Genomic DNA, 18,534 nt, shown 5'->3' with positions numbered 1-18,534 from the left:
ATTGCCATCTCGTCCAGTGAATGATAGTACAGCTAATCCCTTACACTCAGGAATCCGCAATAATGTCAACGTCCTTCTCAATATCAGCAGTCTTATGCTCCTTCGCAATATGATCCACCAAGCCCTCAGGCGTCTCGCACAAGACAACAACCGCAGAATCCCCTCGCGGCCCAGCGCAAAGCCCACACGCGTACTCCCCCAGCGGCGTGTGGCACTTGACCACGAACCTCGCGGGGACGCGGAACGTGAGCTTCTTGCCCGACTGCTCCGTCACCGCCACGACCTCCTTGCCCGTCCTGCTGCGGCCGCGGGACAACGCGGTCCCATTTCCTGCCGGCGGCTTTGATTTCTTGTCAGGAGGCCCTTTCGATGATGACCCCTGCACCCCGGGGCTCGGTGCGCGCGGGTGCGCCGGGGCCGGTGGCAGCTTTCCTTTTATGGGGAAGTCGACGTCCCACATGTCGTCCGAGTCAACCGGTATCCGGATCTTGCACGCTGGGCAACGGCTTTCTCGCCCCGGGTCGAAGGAGCGTGCCAGTGGCATCTTCGGCGAGCGCTGCAGGTCGATGCTGTACCTGCAGAAGAAGTCGTTGGCATTTCTCATCTTCGAAGATGATCGTGGCGGCGGGGGCGCTGGTGTTTTTGATCTCGGCGGTGGCATCAAGGCTCTCGGGGGAGGGGGACGCCGGGGTGATGAGCCCCGGGAGCTCAGTTCGATTACTTCCGCCTCTGTGGTTTTTGGTGTTCTTGGTGGTGGTGCAGACTGCAGGAGTCTCTGATACTGGCCCTGTAATGCGTCCAGGGACCCATTTCGCGCTGCTCTTGAGGCATACACGAGTTTGTCCACGCCGGCGCGATCGATTTGTCGCCCGCTATAAAGTGCGTCCTCGAGGACGCCAACTGGCGAATTGTCAACAACTATTCACGGATTTCGTTTGTGCAGAGGAAGCGATGATAGGTGCAGAGGCGAAAAATTCCGTGAGATATCAGAGGCCTTGTTCTGACCCTCCCCCATGAGAACCACACTGGGGAATTGGGACACTGTATCTTGTACGTCACTTACTCACGGTTTGCTGGAGCAGAATAATCTGCTTTTGCAGCTCGTTCTCCGTGATCACTATTCAACTGTTAGCAGGTTGCCCGCGTGTAGCGCGAGGTTCATCCCGTCTCGGTTGCATTGCGATGGCAGTGTTTCATTCAACGCCGGGAGATTGGGTTCGCGCTCGCATGAGAGATCAGCGCTGTCACTTACTGTCGCCGACGGCGAACCGCCGACCGAGCCTGTCATAGCCGACATCATACTCCTGTTTAATCATCGGCCCAGAGGTGTTCAAGTTCTTTTCGAGCTCGTCTGGTTTCTTTCCGGCGCCTTTCATCTGCTCGAGCTCCCCCTTCAGCTTCTTGATTTCGTCGTCCTGGCCCGCATCCTTTTTCTTCTGCCCTCCGCTTAATCGCTCATAAAGATTGTGTGAGGCTGCAAATGTTCCAACGAGCGTGGAGACAAGTGTCGCTACAATGAAAGTTTTCTACCATGGTTAGCGACTTCGGACATGCCCACAATGCGTCCCTCTTCACACTCCTCTCCAGACTGTCCGACGACTCACTTTGAGGCTTGCCTCCTCAATCATGTTAGCGTAATTCATATTGACCTTATCTGGTACCAGCACCGGCATGACGCTAGCAATTTCTCAGATGACTTCATGGAGATAGCTGCATTTGGTTCAACGTGAAGTTGTGAGAGAGAAGAATCAGAGGAAGACTCTGGGAGCTGCGGGAAATTGTCAAACCACGCGAACGGGCGATCTAAATCCGTACGCGGACAAGTTTTGAGTTCTTCCAGACGTTGAGTCGGGCGACATGCCAAGCACCCTGAGGCGGTAATGTCACAGGCTCGAAAATCATTAGAATTTCTCTCTGGAGAACAAACACAAATATGCCGCCGTGGACGAACGACAGCACTGGTCCGATATCGAAGTTAGGTCCTCGGCACTGCGTGATGCCCAACCACCACGCTACGAGTCTGTCCTTTCGTTGCGCGATTTGAGCTTCCTACCGAGGCCGAATGCAACTTGCTGGGATATTCCTGGTTGATCGAGATGACGTTTCACCGCGGCCGCCCAAGACACATGCTCCGGAGCACATGCCCGACGACAAGCCTGACCAACCTAGTCGTCGGTCCCTCAGCCCAACAAGCGAAAAAAGTCCGGTCAGACACGCGGCAGAGCATGTCGCCGAAGACTAGCGGCCATTTCGGCGACTGATGCCAATGTCTCCCAAGGCCCGGGCCGATGTGCATGCTAGTTGTAGACCAAAATGCAGACTGCTGCATGCAACGCAGTGCCCGAGCGGCTGTCACTCATGAGGTCTAGACCTGCCATGACTCAGTGCTGAGGTGCTTCGTCTAGCACCCGCTGAGCGTCACTAGAGACCATCTCCTGCTCGATCATGGATGACACCAACTGACGAACCCACCACTGACAGTCCCGGATTTCCACACGCACGCGGCCCTGTCCAGAGTGTAACCCAATCAGTAAGAATCTACATCAGCTCATGGAAAATGTGAACGAGATGTTCCGAAATTTCCGAAGAGATGCGAATCGAACTTGAACTCACATCTTTCGAAGCTCCCCGGCCAAGGCTTCGTCCAGGTGCGTCGATCGAGAGCGCCAGCCGTTCCAGTCGATTATATGCAGCCAAATCTTTGCCATTTGGTGCAATTCTCTCGGGCTTGATGAGCCGCTCCGCTATCGTTCCCAGCTTCAGCACCGTTGGTGGTTTCTCCGGGTCCTCACTTGGGATGTATCCCCTCTCGAATTCATGCACAAAGCCATTAAGAGGATCGCCTCGAACATTAAGCACAGTTCCACACTGCGGCCTTGCTTGGTCAGGGACGAATAGAGCCCAATGTGCGTGGAACAACGGCGACGGCAAGTAGCAGAGGAGGAAAACGTCGACCGTTCCAGAATCCACTGCTGCTGGCGATGGTGCCGAGTCCGAGGTGCAGCCTTTTCTGTCGGCCATGAGGGATTGCACACACGTCAATGGTTCTTGCAATCGTGAAGTCGCGATGGATTTCTTGCAAAAGAAGGTAGACACGTTTGACTTACAGAAATGCCTCTGCGGCTGCCTGCGAGAAGCCCGCTATTCATTGATAACGTCCCCGGCCCCGATTCCGGCCCCCCCTGATCCCGGCCGCCCCACACCCGCGTACGCGCATGAACGCGTTTGCCCCCCCTATATATTCTCCTTAATATCTTTGCAAGAAATTTTCTTTTAATTATTAAACTTCTCTTAAATATTGATTAATTTAATATAAAGCTATATTATAAAGATAATATATTTAATGCCTTTATTATAATTAAAGATGGAATATTAATTTAATAAGCCTTTAAAATATAATATATTCTTTATATTAAATTATTTAATTACCTTAATAATACTCTAAGTTATTATATTATTGCAAACCCTTAAAAACTCTTTTTTAATTATTAAAAAGATTAATTAACTTTATTTATAATTAATTAAAATAATTTAAGGCTGGCATTAATATAATATAAAATAAGGGTTTTAAAAGCTTAAATAATTTCCTTAAATAAAGATTACGCTTCCTTTAAAAGAAATTAATTAAAAGCCTTTCTTTTTTATTATTTTATTTTTTAAAGCCTAAAAAAGTTAATATATAAAGGTTATTTATTTTTAATTAATTATTAAAAAAATATTAAATTTTAATTTAACTTTTTTTATTTGCTTATTATTAAATTTATTTAATTAACTTATTATTAAAATGTTAATAAAGGGGGGTTAATAAAGGATTGCTTAAAATATCCTTACTTTTAATTATTTAAATAATAACCTTTTTTATGAAAAAACTTAAATTTAAAAGCTTAAACCTTATTTAAAAAATATATATTTATTTTAAGTAAATTCTATAATTTCTTGATTATTTTTAAGGAATTAAATATAAATAAATAATAATTTTTTATTACCCTTAAGAATTATAATAATTAATAATTTATAATAATAAAAAAGGGATAAATAAAGAAAAGAATTATTATTAAATAACTTAAAAATTATTTATTCCTTAAATTACCCCTTTAAATCCTTTTAAATAATACTTTTTTATAATTAATAAGCATTATATATATATAATTATTAGCTTTATATAAAAATATTTCTTATATTAAATATATATAGTTTTTTTACTTATATATACTTTTTATATATTATAGCTCCTTAATATATTAATATTTTCTTTATTAAAGATAATATTTTTAAAATATTTATATTTAATAAGGTAATATAACTTCCTTTTCATAATAGCAAAATAAGGTTTCTTTATTATTATTATATGGTATAAAAAAGTATTTATAAAATTAAATATATATTTAAGATAGAAAATAATAAATCTTTAGCTAATATTTAAATATAAAGTATTTAAAAGTTATTATATCTTTAAAAACCATTAAATTAAGTATAAATTATTAAAACTTAATAATATAAAAAGCTTTATTAAATAATCTTTTATATTAAAAACTCTTTTTTAATAATTAAAATTTATTTTTAAAACCCTTTAAGTAATTATAAAAGATATAAAGTTTAATAATTTATTTTACTTATAAGAAATATATAAGCCTTATATTATAAGCATTTTTTAAAAAGCTTATAAAAATTAATAATTAAAAGCTTAAATTAAAGTTAATAAAAGAATTATAAAAAGAAAGGTTTAAATTAACCTTAATGCGGTTTTTATTAATATTAAGGCTATTTATTATGCTTAAATTAAGGTTAAAAGGGTGTTAAAGGAAAGCAACGCTTTTTTTTAAAGCGTTAACACCAATGGAAAAGGGATTGGTTATTATGGTGGCGGGTAATCAACGTTGATGAGAAGGCATGTGTGTGTGGCGGGCGGCCGGAATGGGGGGGGGGGGCGGAATCGGGGCCGGGGACGTTACACCATGAGCTCCCTGCTGCCTAGCACGCCCAGCCACAGTTCCCCGATCAGGGCCCCACACAATCCCAAGTCCAAATAGGCATCGTGCACTGCAATTTATGGACAGACCTCCCGTACCAGAGCGATGAACTTCGAGGCTGCCACTGCGGTGAAGATATGCCACCACCCGTGCAGTTCAAACAGGTATGCCCAGGGGGAACCCACAACTCCGCGAAGGTCTCTCAACGGGTAGCAAAGCTCCAGATCAATAAGCCACACCACGATCGCCAGCACCATGAACCCAACAGCTGCCCAAAATTGTCTGGCGAGCCTTAATCTATCTACCGTAGGCCGTTCATGAAAGTATATGAGATACAGTAATCTAGGCCAGATAAGATTCTCCATCAAGGCGAATGCAATGAGATGGATGAGAATATCCTTCTTCTGATGATACACCGCAGAAACTCCCACCACGACGGAGACCAAGGTTGTCGTGATAGCTCTCCGGGCAGACGGCTTGAAGCCTGTCGTGTAGAGCGGATGTAGAAGAGCCGTGCCGAGCAAAAACATCGACATGTCATCCAGGAACTGTGTTTCCTGATGCAATGTGGCGTGGAAAACGAGGGAGAATATTCCCACCAAGAGCAACGAGAATGCCAGGGCGTCCATGCCGAAGTATCTCCCCTTCTGACCGAGACGGCATGATGCTTTCAACGCGTAATAGACTTGACATTCAGATTAGCTCCATGGAACCAGAAGGGAAAGGATAGACTGGTAGTAGGAAGTGGCACATACCGTACGCGAGGTTGCTTAAAGTGTTGACGAATTCCGCGATATACTTGGTGACAGCGTAGTCTTCCTCGCAAAAGCTAGAACATCATGTCAGTTCAGATTGGAGGGCATTTTGACAAGGAGTAAGCTCAGTTTGGAGATGCTGGGAACAGGAGCGACTCACTTTGCCCTGCTTGAGGGAGCGCCCCAGAATCCGGTGGCGGCGAGTGGATCACCATGGTAAACTCGATTATGATGAGGCATAGCTGTATTGCTGTGATCACCCCGGGTTGTCCTGCATGTATTTCAGTAGGACCAAAGGTCTTGTGTGAATGGATGTTGCGATTTTATATTGGTTGGGAGGTTAACGGAGATCCGGAATGAGGAGGTTGTCATCCTTTTTCCATCACTTGCTATTCCCGTTACGGCGGCCGTGCGCAGATTCATGCATCCTCTCATCCCATAACATGCTCGCTTATGTGGAATTCAGGAGTTGACATGGGACCATTACCGAATCCTTCTGATCTTGTCTAGCGGTGCCGTGTTCAGAAGCAAAAGTGTTTGCAGAAACGGTTTCGGTATGCCGCGGGCCCGCGGGGTCAGCCCAACTTCTCGACGGATCAGCAATATCCCGATGCCCAAGATTAGCGACAGAACATTGATCAGCAAGCGTGATACCCAGGAAGTTTATTCACATTCGTCCAACGGTAGTCTCATATCATTTCAAAATCTTTTTCGGAGAACCTAGAGTTCGTTACACGATTCTGTAAGATGGCGGTCTGAGCAGTGGCACACAACCATCGAGTGGAAGGAAAACTGAACCGCCTCCTCAACCACTGGCTCAAGCTGACTGCCACCAAGAATACAGGAGCAAAAAGAACTCCCACGCCCGGATTCGAACCGGGGTTACCAGCGAAGGCATCATCTAGGTGACAAGCTGGTGTGCTGACCTCTACACTACGCAGGAATGTGTTTGTGTTGGTACGGTGGTCGGAGCTTGCCCTTACAAGAACGTGTGGGATGTGTGTTGGGAAATGAGGTTGCCTGGTTCAATGTTTGGATGGAAGATTGACTCATAGCCGAGTGCTCCCTGGAGGCAGTTGTGGCGCATCTGCCACACATACCTTGTGATACAGATGTAGAGGAGGCTGTGTGACGACACGTTGGCCAGAACCCCGTACGTCAATGTGACTCATTACACAGAACACTTGACATGAATGCTGAATTCAGACGCTTATTCTATATGCTAAACAATTACAGAAATCATGAAAGTCAACTTGCTCCCTCTTCTCCGTACTCAAGTTTCTTTGAACGAGCCAACGTCCGACTCACAGTAATCCCAGAACTTCTTCGAGAGCCCAGTTCCATCTTGCCCCTTAGGCCTGGTGCCTGCAGCAATGTCATCTCGAAGCGAGCTGAAGCGCCCCCATGGGATCAGGAAGGATCCATTCTTCTCGACTGTGACTTCTGGGGAGAAACCAGCAAACAGCTCCGTGTAGGCGCCGAACTTGGTGGGCTTGAAGATGATTCCCTGATGAACCGTCAGTTATTCTGCAGCAAACCAAAACACGACACCGCACTAACCATCATTGTCTGCATCGCCTTATTGTCACGCTGTAGCTCAGTCCTCACGAGCCCGGGATGCGAGCTCTACAACTTTGTCAGTAATTGACCTTCATAGACCCAAGTTGAACAGGACCAGTCAACACTTACCACGCTCACAATTCCATCAGAACCAAGACGCTGACCCCACTCATGAGCCAAGAACACATCCCCAACCTTGGTCTGCATGTACTGGTCCATACCCCCAGGCAGGACCTTCGGCTTATTCACCGCCTCGTCCCAGACGATGCCCCCCTTCGGCGCACTCGCATTGACCATCGACGACACCCACACGACCCTGACCGCGTCTTTCCGCGCCGGCTGAGCTCGCGCGGTCCGCACCAGCAGCGGCGCCAACAAGTCCGTCAGCAGCTGAGGCCCGAGGCAGTTGGTGGCCATGCGCAGCTCGTGGCCCTGCGCGCCCTTCGCATCATTGGACGTCAGCATCACGCCGGCGTTGTGGAAGAGCACGTCGAGCCTGTCCTCCCTCTCCAGGAAGTCCTGGGCCGCGGGCCTGACCGTGCGCAGGTCCGACAGGTCGACGACGACGCTGGCGAGGCGGCCGGTGCTGGAGGGGAACTCCTGCTTTATGCTCTCGATGGCGGCCTTGATCCTGCCCTCGGACCGGGCGGCGATGTAGACGGTGCCGTTCTTCTGGTAGAGGAGCTTGGCGAGCTCGAAGCCGACGCCTGAGTTTGCGCCTGTGATTAGGAATACCTGGTGACTGTCAGTTGGAATTGGTTTTGTTGGCAGGAAGACTGGGGAATCAATTACCTTTCCGGCCTGGCTCCCGAGGTTCTGCTCCGTGAAGCTTGGCTTTGGCGGGAATACATCACGAATGCCAACCATGGTTGTTACAGTGTTGAAAGATTATGAATTATGAGGGCCTGAAAGAACAGTGAGATGCTGAAGTGCGTGTACGAGATGTGGAACGGGTCATTTGAACCATCTTGATGTCTTTTGTGCTCGCCGGACATTTATACAAATCCCAGGTTTCCACTATCGGGCTGAGCCAGAGCTTCTTACTACCTTGATTGAACCTGTGAAGTTTTGACGCGTCAGTCATCAGCCTCAGGGCAGTCGTGTCGACCCATTTGGCACGCGGACTTCGGATTACGGCTGTCTTGGCGGGGCTCGAAGGAAGACCCAAGTCGGAGATAATAAATGTTGAAATTCGCACAATCCCGATGGCTGTTAACGAACTTAGACACTAGTTCACTGGAAATCCGATAGGCACCATTGTCGTTGCGCAAAGCTGCGGCTTATCGCGTCAAGGGCCTAAAAACACACTACTGTATTTCTAATAATGGCTATGATGACCTTGTGGAAGATGAATGGAACCAGAAGTTTCCTAATCGACAGGAGACATGTGCAGGCTGGCACTTTGCTTGAGCATGTGCTTTCCCCGGGAAGCTGCAACTTGAAGCAGGAGGACTTGCCAGAGTAAATCAACGGCAATTGGACTGAGTCGAAAGGTAAGTTGAAAGCTCGTCTGTAATTTAAAGAAGTAAATCGATACCGAAGACAGAACTCCTAGTGCAGCCGCAAGCCCCAAGATTTGTAGCCAAGTCGAGATACCATGTCCAAAGATTCCTCTATTACAAGCTCCACATGTTGCCTGATGTGTTCGTCTTTTGTATACATTATTATAATACAACCTCGTCCCTTTTTACCTCATGCCGACATGCATTTTCATCTCAAGACCTTACAGAGACACAGTGGACGCCGTGACCGTAGATTTCGTGGCGCTGAAGCCAGTCATCTCCTCCTCGTCGCCCTCCTTCCGGGGCCGCCTCTTGCTCTCCCTCTGCAAAGGCTTCTGCGAGGAGCCATTTGAGCCCTTTGAGCCGCTGATATTGCTCAGCGTCCGGTACGAGCCGGGCGTCGCGCTGGAGGCCCTGTCGGAGGACTTGGGGTGGATGGACGAGGCCAAGGTCTTGTAGAACTTGGGGACGAGGCGCGAGAAGAAGAAGCGGCTGTCGGGGAGGCACGCGCACATGATGGCGACCAGCGTCTCGGCGCAGGACCAGTAGGCGAGGGGCATGAGGTTTATGGTCGGGTTTGCTGAGGAGCGTGCGCCAGAAGGTGACGCAGCGTACGATTCCGACGATTGTGAGCCTGGATGGGTGGCTCAGTATGTGGTGCATAGGTACATCGGGGCTGGGATGCCAGAGGCAGAGAAAGAGAGAGTGAGAGGTACGTACGCAAATCCCATCCCGAACATAAGAGCAATTCCGAACTTCTTGGTCTTGGAGAGCTGAAGCTTAGACGTCTCATAGATCGGAAGGCCGATTATGACGGCGTCCATGAAAAGGTTGATGATGCCGTTGCCCAGGACGAGCTTGTAGATGTCAAGACAGTGGCCGGGCTCCTCTTTAGCCCAGCCGGTCCAGGCGAGGTGGATCGGCTTGCACTGGAAGATGATGATGAAGACGAAGACGACCATGATGAGGATGTTGAGCCCGATGACCGGGTACGCGAAGCGACGGAAGTTGGGCGAGGCGTCGAAGATGCGCACGAAGAAGAAGCACGCCGAGAGCTTGGTGGCCGAGATGTGCACGATGTAGAGCATCTCGTTGGCGAAGAAGGCCACCAATATCCTGGTGATGTTGGCAAAGGGCACCTCCCACGTGTCTTTGCCCAGCCCAAGGTCATATATACGCCAGAGGTGCACACCGTAGAGGGCAATGGAGAATGACTACGTTTGTTATATTAGCTTTGCGCGCAGCAAAGTGGTGGGCGGCGGAACTCACGAATGCCATCAGCATCAGCCAGTCGTCGATGCCCCAGCCGCCGCCATGGCCGAGGAACTTGACCGTGAGCCGCACTATGACCAGGAAGAATGTGATTGTAAAGAGGACCGTCAAGGAGGCAACGTCGTTCTGCTGGGGCCGGGGCGGGACGCCGCACTGGCGCTCGCCCAGGCGTTTGGCGACCAGGCTCTCCTTGACCGTGCAGGTCGACTGTACGCATGCTGCAACCTTGGCCTGGTAGCTGTTGTCGACGCAGAGGCAGGCTGTGTCTGTCGGCGAGCAGGTGGTGGCGCCACTGCCCAGCACGGTCATGGTGCAGTTCACCTATTTGGGCGGCGAGGCTCTCGTTAGCTCATGATATTCCACGCTTGTCTCGGGTGGCGCACGGAAGGACGGGGAGTTGCATCGGCAGGGCCCGCAGAGATCAACACTTACAGCACATGGAGGTGGCTCGTCCCACGCCGGATCTGTTGCCGAAGCCACACCGAACATCAGGGCGGCAGCAGCCGCCGGCAGGAAAGACGTGAAGCGCATATTGAAACTTCTTGACAACTGGTATTGCCGAAAGGAGATGGACAGATCAAGCGACAGGAGAGGAAGCCAAAACCGTTGGGGGCCGAGAAGATCAGTGGAATTTATCTAGTCTTGGTGTCTGCTCTGTGTCCCCCTATCCCCCTCGCGATCACCATCCACAAGGCTCAACGGCCATCCTCAGGATCACAAACAATGCAACAAATAATCACAAAATCAGACCACATTTTGCCCGCCAAGGTTTCCCTGCTGACGCTGTCCAGATCGAAAGACTGGTTATGCAGGAAGGACCTTTTGCACGTTGAGAGTCGCAGTCTCGGTCTTTGTTTGCTGGCAACATCGAGCAGAGCCCTAGTGCTGACGGACACTGCAACGCCGCATGCAGGACGAGATATGGGGGCCAGCAGGAGAAGGCTGTCACTTGAACACAAGGTAGACCATGTAACTGCAGCGGAATGCAGTGTCTCCCCCGTTGCGGATCAGCAACGAATGCGAAAATGCCATACTCAACCGATGTAGCACCCAGTGCCACCAGTAATAAGGCATAAGTTAAGGTGGCCCTCCAAGTCCGATTCACCCAATCCAACAACGACAGAACAACTTTTTCCACAATACAACACCACTCACACAACGTCGTACTCGCCCTTCTGCCCTTCTGGCCCTTTTGCCTTCCCACTCCGACCCCGCAGGCGATCCAGACCGTCGAGCCCTACGTGCCCCCTGCCTCCACGTGCTCAACGTCCAATCGGCGCCAGATAACAAAGTAGAGGGGCGGCCGCCTACTATGCAGCCAAAGATAGATCGCTATGCGTGTGGTGAGAAGCACTGCAGAGATGCATTAGTGTAATTGCCTTTTCTGGCCCTCCCTCGTCCTCGTCGGCCGCAGGGCTAAAGCCGGCAGTTCAGGGCCGCGGGAGGAATTAGTGATGCCGGAGAGGAAGCTACTACAGTGGAGGGTGGGGACGAGAACGGGATTGCCACTCGAGATACAGGCGCGAATTCAAAACTGTTCGCTGCCCGGTGTCCTCCTTGTCGCTGCTTAATGTTGGTGGAAATGGGGAGGTCGGTGATCACGGTAGAGTTGCTACGTTGATATGACTGATGTATATACAGGAGACAAGGCCTGTTCCTTCTCGTGGAAGGGGAAAGGTGGGGTGCTGTTATGTGGAGGCATGGAAGGGACATTTGTTGCGTGACAATTCAAACCTCCACACTCGATTTTATGCACGAATCAGAGCGCCAAGGACATACCTAGGAGAACCATACCACCCTCCCAACTTGACCATAGCAATCGACAACAGACACTCGACAGAAAGGGACCATCCCAGCAACGTCGGCGTCAACCGGTCAACTAGCCATCGTCGCGTCTCGGCCCGCTCGAGCTTGTGGTGAAGTCAAGACTCAAGGTGGTCAGACGGAAGAATCCCATTAATCCCATCACGTCCTCTGTGAACCGTGACAGCTGCTATTCTCGATTAGGGGTCACGGTGTGCTTCTCCTGAACTGGTCTGTTCGGACTGCAGAATCTAGTGGCTGGAACCATCCGATTTTACGGGAATCCTCCAAGTCCAGCCCCAAGATTGTCGCCGTGGACCCGCAGGCGTGGTATCTCGGTTATCTCGGCCTGCTTCTTCTCCCAAAGATTAACGACCCGCAGATTGAGATCCGAATATTTGCCGAGAAGACTGACAACCCCAGTGACCGCCTGTGTGCTTTTCTCGGCGTATTGCGCGGCATCCTTTGTGCCTCTTTTCACGATAATCTCAAGCTAACACCCTTCCTGCCCGTCAATATCAAGAGCTGGAGGAATACAAACAGACCGAACAGCACAAGAAGCAAAGTAATATGCCGTGAAATAAGTCAAAACTGCTGCGTTCCCAAGCAACCGTCCCTCCGTCCGCAGCGTTTTACCCGCAGTTCAAGCCCAGCCAAGTGCCCAGCCAGCGGACAGCCTTAGTTGACGGACAATATACCACACTTCGTCCCCGAGTCCCGCATGTCCGGGGTCGGGTTCCAATAATAGACCTTGGTGCACTTTCATCGTCGTGCCCAGGTGATTTGGTCATTTTCAGGGGCAGCAGCAGTAGCATCGTGCACAGACTTCCGATGAGAGGTAGCACTGACAAAAATGGATCGGGCCCGAGCCTGTTGTTGTCGCCCGAGAGCAACGTAAATATATCATTGCTGAAGAATAGGCAAAGCCTCCACCCACCGGCCTCCGTATGAGTGGTGAGACCGATTTGGCTCGAGAGGAGAATAGAGAGTTAAAATGGCAAAATCATCCGGAATAATTCTTTAACCGAGTCTGCCGCAGTTGAATACCATTCTACTAGATGTCCGCAACACGCGCTTCTACATTGCGTGTTCACTGGGATAGGCCACATCGGGTGGAGCGTTGCACCATGCTGACACTCCCTTCAAGCGTGTTCACTGGCCCTGCGATAGATCTATGCCCGGGCAGACCAGTCAGGGCAGATCATGGGGAAGACATGATGGAACAATAAAAGCGTTGTATGAGAAGGTATTTCCAGGGTGCAAGGGCCAGCACGAGGCACGAATTCAGGAGAACGCCAGGCAATGGATTTAACTTGGCATCTCCGAGATTGAAATGAACACAGAATTACTCAGTATATTGTTCTTGGTCGCCACCCAACAACCGAGAGTTGCTATGTAATACGCCTTCAAGGAACCACAAAGGATCCAGATAGGCATGACTCTGTGCCCGAAAAGAGCCCCAAAGATAATAGGAGATTTTCGTGGCTCTCCCATGTAAGTCAGGGTCTGCACATTCGGCCCACCCCCTGATTCGGCCCACTCCACACCCGTATGCACGTTAGGTCCACCCCATTATATATCATGCATTTTCTTTACGATGGAATTTTCTCTTCTTTTTAAATTTTCAACATATTATTATTCATTAATTATAAAGCTATATATAAAAAAAGATATAAGTATAGCACTTAAGGTAATTTAAGCTAGCGTTAATATTTAAAAGGCCTCTTTATATTAAGGCATTTTAAGGATTATACTTTATAATCATTATTATAATATTTAAAGTTATTTAAATGCCTTAAAATCTTAAATAAAGTTATTATAAACCTAAGAAATATACCTATTTAATTAAGTAATTAATTAAGTAATATTAAGGCTGCTAATAATATATTTTAAAATAAAGTCTTTTATAGCCTAAGTAACCACTTCTTAAAAACGTTAACTACCCTTTAATAAATACTAGCTAAGAGCTTTTTTTATTAAAAATTTTAAGATTTAAAGCATATAAAGCTATTAAATAACTTTAAGCTAAGCAAATAAAGTAAAAATAAACATAATTAAGGAATAATTTAACCTTTTTTAGCTATTAATAATTATAAATATTTACTTAAAAATTATTATAATGTTAATAAAAAGGGTATAGCTAAGAGTAAAAGGAAAAATAGCATTATTTTAAAACCTAAAGAAAGGAAGGTTATTACTTAAAAAAGCTATAAGTTATATATATAAACCTCTTTCCTTAAATATATTTTTATAATAAGTAAATTATACCCTTTCCTTATTATCTTTAAAGGAAAGTTAGTTTAATAGCAGTAATTTAAAACCTTTAAGAATTATAAAAATTAAAAGTTTATAGCAATATTAAATAATTAAATAAATAATACTATAATACTTAAATAGCTATAAAAAATCTTTATTCCTTAAATAAAGCTAAATACCCTTAAAAAGTAGTATTTATTAATAATAAATAGGCATAAAAGCCATTATACTTTAAAGTTTATATAAAAATGCTTTTTATATAAGATTTATTATCTTTATTTATCGTTATATACCTTATATATACTACAACTTCTTAATTTAAGGGTATTTTTTAGCCTTAAGGTAATATATAAAAAAAAGTAAGTCTTTTAAACCTTTATATTAATAATATTTATATTAAGAAGCAATTATTTCTTTATTGCTATTAAAAGGCAAGATTTATAATATTTAAAGAAAAGCATATACTTTTTAAATAGCAAGGAATTAATTTATAGCTAATTAATATAGCTAAACCATTAATAAATATAATTATACTTAAAAACTTTAATAAAATAATATTTATACCTATTTTTAATAATGCCATAAGAATTAAAAAACTTAAATTAATTACTTTAATACTTATTAAGCTATAAAAAAGAGTTTTTTTAATTCTTAAAGTATCTTAAGAAATGCAAATTGCTTTTATTAATTATAACTTATAAAAATACTTAATTATAACTTAATAATTACTTTTTAAAAAGGTTTAAAAAAATATAATAAGAAAGATTAATAATTAATAATGCTTTTATAAGAAAATTAAGTTCTTAAAGATAAATTAATAGCTATAATACCTTAAAAGAAAAGAAAGATTAAAATAAGCCTAAACTTTATATTTATTAAAATTAAGCATATATATAAGGTATAAATTAATACCGGCGTAATTAAGGATAACTTAGTAGAAATAAACGCTTTTAAAGATACTATAAATGCAAAGAAATGCATTATTATAGGTAGTGATAATGATTTAGAGTAACTTTAATTAAAGGGGTGGTGTGGCGAGAAGGACCGTTTTGGTAGGCCGAATCAGGGGGTGGGCCGAATGTGCAGACCCTGACTTACCTCGAAGTAAACAATACTTGTATCAGGCGTCCTGCATGTATTTCGTCTGGAAGCAATTTCCTGACACTTTGGATCGACAATCAGGGTTTGACTTCTCTGTCAACGCCGGTGATTCAACAGTGCGGCAACACCTCCCCTCCCGGTTCTCGAAAGCGAAAGATGGCCTGAAATCCACATTCCTCGTTCGCGTACCGCGTCAACACCTCTGAGGATTCGATACCCTGGCTGCATGGCGATGACCTTATTTTCTGCTGTTGAGTGTAGAGTCACAAGGATTATTTCAATCGTCGCAGCCGAATGTCTGATGAATTAGACGAGGCCGGGGAGTGCAAAGTGGATTGAATGGGGGCCAGACGGCGCAAGTCGGCATCGCTGTCTTCGGATTGCTTCACTTGTCATACGCGATAATCTATCAACTCACGTGAAAGCGACCAAAATCATTTTCCTGGCCCTGACGCACTGGTTAACCCATGAGAGAATATCTGCACTTAACTATTGGAGAGCGGGTATCCTGCCAATCATACCTACCATCTGACGCAGCAGTGTCGGGGCCTCAAAGCGATGACCTACGAGCTACAAATTGTAGGCTGTTCATAGTTACATCTAAAGACGTTCGAAAATCCCGCTTTGAAATCTCCTTGATGTTCATTGAGTTGATTTTAAAGTCATACTTTTTAGTTGATGATATGCGCTGGTTATGCCTTTCTTCTCGCCGAGGGTTCATTTGTTTTCTAGCCAACTATAAACTTGAGAAGGTATTGTCCGCGTGGGAGACTCTGTGCCGTAACTTACGATCCTCCGTGATGTTTTGGTAAGCAAAGATCTATCAAGATCAGTTGGGTGTCTAGAGCATCTGCAGTCTCTCATCCATAACTAGGAGTAGCGTGGATCTCGTCATATGCACCACCGATTGCTACCACTCCAACCCCGCTGGTGCCAGGCATTTTATTGGCTCTGGCCCCGAGAAAATGGATTATTAACATCAGATATGCCCATTGATACAAAAATGCATGCCTTCAGACCCGATATCATGTCTGATACCGCAGGCCGGCTTTCCACAAGGAGTGTCTGTGGATGATAAGCAGGCGAATGGCTCATATCGCCTAGGGATGGCGCCATCCGGTGATGCCCACTGGATATCGCTGAATTCTACAGCTGAAGCAATTACTTCGAATATAAACCAGGTCTTCGCATTTCGAATTGCCGCCAAGGTTGATAGGCGCCTAGAAAGCCTGTTGTCGAACGCCAGCTTCTCTTAGTCGCTCAAAGGCCACCAAAAGACGTTACTGGGGTCACTTGGTATTTTGGCAAGTCTTTCTGGCACATACACAATGTCGGATTCAACAGAGACTAAGGCCGAGCCTAGGTTCCAAAACCTCTCAGAAAAGACGGCAGATGACCAAAATGACTCTGTTGATGGGGCACAACGGCGACGAGGCTCTTTCTGGCGAACTTTTCAACGCTTTATTTGGGACGATCCGGACAAGCCAGCCTATGAGAAAAAGTTCCTTTTGAAACTTGACTTCTTCTTACTGACTTACACTTGTCTGGGGTACTTCTGCAAAAACCTGTGAGTCTTCCAAACCTGTGAACCGAAAGCCAGGAATGACATTCATGGAAGGTATCAGTGACTGATATTAGACTTCCAACAGGGACCAAGCGAATATTAGCAACGCGTACGTCTCAGGGATGAAAGAAGCCCTAGGAATGCACGGCAACGAGCTCACATACGCGTCCAACGTCTTCACGGCCGGCTACGTGATATCACAAATTCCAGCCGTGATCCTCGTCACAAAAATCCGGCCGTCGTACATAGTCTCCACGCTCGAGATCCTCTGGGCTGTCTTCACCTTCTGTGCGGCCTCCGTGAAGACCATTCCCCAGCTCTACGCGATCCGATTCTTGGTCGGGCTGTGCGAGGGCGCATTCTTCCCTACCATCATCTACCTCATAGCTAGTTGGTACACCAAGAGCGAGCGAGGCAAGCGGGTCACTTTGTTCTACTCTACCGCTACCCTCTCACAGATGTTCTCTGGGTACCTCCAGGCTGGTGCGTATGATGGTCTGAATGGTAAGATGGGCCGCGCTGGTTGGCAGTGGCTGTTTATGATTGTGAGTCCCTCAGGGATGGTGGATTATCTCTGTGCCAATCGTTCAAGACTTTAGGAAGTTGCACTAATCAGACGATATCCCAGTGCGGCGTGATCAGTCTCCCCATTGGTGTCCTTGGTTATTTCTTCAACCCTGATTTCCCAGAGAACACCCGAGCGTTCTACATCAAACCAGAAGAAGCCGAATTCGCACGAAGAAGACTCCTCAACGAGGGCTACAAGCCGCTAGGCGCATCCGCATGGAGCAAGAAGAAAATTTTCCGCATTGTAACTTCCTGGCAGTTCTGGGTATTGTCATTCGGCTATTTCTTTGTGCAGTCGAGTTTCCCCATCCAACAACCCTTCTACGCCTTGTATTTGAAGTCCAAGGGGTACTCGGTCTACCAGATCAACGTCTGGCCGACCGGACAGGCGGCAGTGGCTGTTGTAACCCAGGTCCTCGCGGGCATGCTTTCCGACTCACCTCTTCTCCGAGGCCGAAGATGGCAAGCAATCTTGGTCATGCAAGGCGGGACCATCTTTGGATGTATAGTCCTTGCAATCTGGGACGTACCTCTGGGGCTCAAGTACTTCACATTCTACATCTCGTGGATGTCAGCTGGTGTTCCGGGTATCTACTACTCGTGGTTCCCTGACCTGATGCCGGAAGATCATGAGATGCGAGGGTTCTTGACCGCGTTCTCGAATATCTTTTCGTACGTCAACCAGATTTGGTACACTGATGCAGCATGGCGCACGTCGATGGGGCCGGAGTTTCGGGCCGGGTTTATTGCTGCTGCAACCTTCGGAGTGGTTCTTATCTCGACCGCGTTGTTGATGCGGTGGCTTGAGAAAAGAGATGTCCAGCAGAGGAAGCAGGTCCAGGGAAGCGAGCCCACGGCGGACCCGAATTTGGCTGTGACTTTGCAGGGGAACCCCGCCGCTGTAGTATAAGCTTAATTAGTTGCTGGGAATCTGCCTGGAATCACGCATGAGATCATCTACGAAATAGAACGGGTTGGACTCTTTCACCACGATCCGGCTGTTTTCGAAAGCACAGTTGAATCAACATTATTCCACCGCCTTGACAATACAACCCGGTAGTCCATTGAATGTGGTCAGATATAATTTAACAATTGGCCTCTGTATCAGATGCTCAATGAGGAAGCATACATTCATAGAGTGGTTGATGATAGACTTTTAAAATAGAGATCATAATGGAACCCGC

General features: G+C 46.5%; 6 protein-coding genes and 1 non-coding gene across 7 annotated transcripts; 1 reads left to right on the top strand and 6 right to left on the bottom strand.

Moving 5' to 3' along the window:
• Positions 1 to 46: 46 nt before the first annotated feature.
• On the bottom strand, positions 47 to 1,673 carry INS49_013704 (uncharacterized protein; the record flags this gene model as incomplete). Its single annotated transcript, XM_043174400.1, has 4 exons — positions 47 to 900; positions 1,064 to 1,117; positions 1,253 to 1,526; positions 1,605 to 1,673. 4 exons carry the CDS (start codon positions 1,671 to 1,673, stop codon positions 47 to 49), a joined length of 1,251 nt encoding a protein of 416 aa, XP_043021345.1.
• Positions 1,674 to 2,381: 708 nt separating this feature from the next.
• Positions 2,382 to 3,021, bottom strand: INS49_013703 (uncharacterized protein; the record flags this gene model as incomplete). Its single annotated transcript, XM_043174399.1, has 2 exons — positions 2,382 to 2,507; positions 2,614 to 3,021. The coding sequence occupies 2 exons, from the start codon at positions 3,019 to 3,021 to the stop codon at positions 2,382 to 2,384; spliced, it is 534 nt and encodes a 177-aa protein (XP_043021344.1).
• A 2,026-nt stretch (positions 3,022 to 5,047) lies between these two features.
• INS49_013702 (uncharacterized protein) lies at positions 5,048 to 5,965 on the bottom strand (the record flags this gene model as incomplete). The annotated part of the gene is made up of 3 exons (XM_043174398.1): positions 5,048 to 5,655; positions 5,726 to 5,799; positions 5,886 to 5,965. The coding sequence occupies 3 exons, from the start codon at positions 5,963 to 5,965 to the stop codon at positions 5,048 to 5,050; spliced, it is 762 nt and encodes a 253-aa protein (XP_043021343.1).
• A 616-nt stretch (positions 5,966 to 6,581) lies between these two features.
• INS49_013701 lies at positions 6,582 to 6,668 on the bottom strand. Its single transcript has one exon. It is a non-coding gene; the product is annotated as a tRNA-Asp (tRNA).
• A 330-nt stretch (positions 6,669 to 6,998) lies between these two features.
• On the bottom strand, positions 6,999 to 8,152 carry INS49_013700 (uncharacterized protein; the record flags this gene model as incomplete). The annotated part of the gene is made up of 4 exons (XM_043174397.1): positions 6,999 to 7,232; positions 7,286 to 7,351; positions 7,415 to 8,020; positions 8,078 to 8,152. 4 exons carry the CDS (start codon positions 8,150 to 8,152, stop codon positions 6,999 to 7,001), a joined length of 981 nt encoding a protein of 326 aa, XP_043021342.1.
• Positions 8,153 to 9,008: 856 nt separating this feature from the next.
• Positions 9,009 to 10,590, bottom strand: INS49_013699 (uncharacterized protein; the record flags this gene model as incomplete). The annotated part of the gene is made up of 4 exons (XM_043174396.1): positions 9,009 to 9,279; positions 9,508 to 10,001; positions 10,057 to 10,380; positions 10,492 to 10,590. The coding sequence occupies 4 exons, from the start codon at positions 10,588 to 10,590 to the stop codon at positions 9,009 to 9,011; spliced, it is 1,188 nt and encodes a 395-aa protein (XP_043021341.1).
• Positions 10,591 to 16,547: 5,957 nt separating this feature from the next.
• On the top strand, positions 16,548 to 18,260 carry INS49_013698 (uncharacterized protein; the record flags this gene model as incomplete). The annotated part of the gene is made up of 3 exons (XM_043174395.1): positions 16,548 to 16,786; positions 16,869 to 17,328; positions 17,412 to 18,260. The coding sequence occupies 3 exons, from the start codon at positions 16,548 to 16,550 to the stop codon at positions 18,258 to 18,260; spliced, it is 1,548 nt and encodes a 515-aa protein (XP_043021340.1).
• Between the last annotated feature and the right edge of the window lie 274 nt (positions 18,261 to 18,534).

This window comes from Diaporthe citri (genome assembly GCF_014595645.1).
Source record: "Diaporthe citri strain NFHF-8-4 chromosome Unknown scaffold_7, whole genome shotgun sequence".
NCBI lineage: Eukaryota > Fungi > Ascomycota > Sordariomycetes > Diaporthales > Diaporthaceae > Diaporthe > Diaporthe citri.
This window is presented reverse-complemented; position numbering and strand designations above follow the sequence as displayed.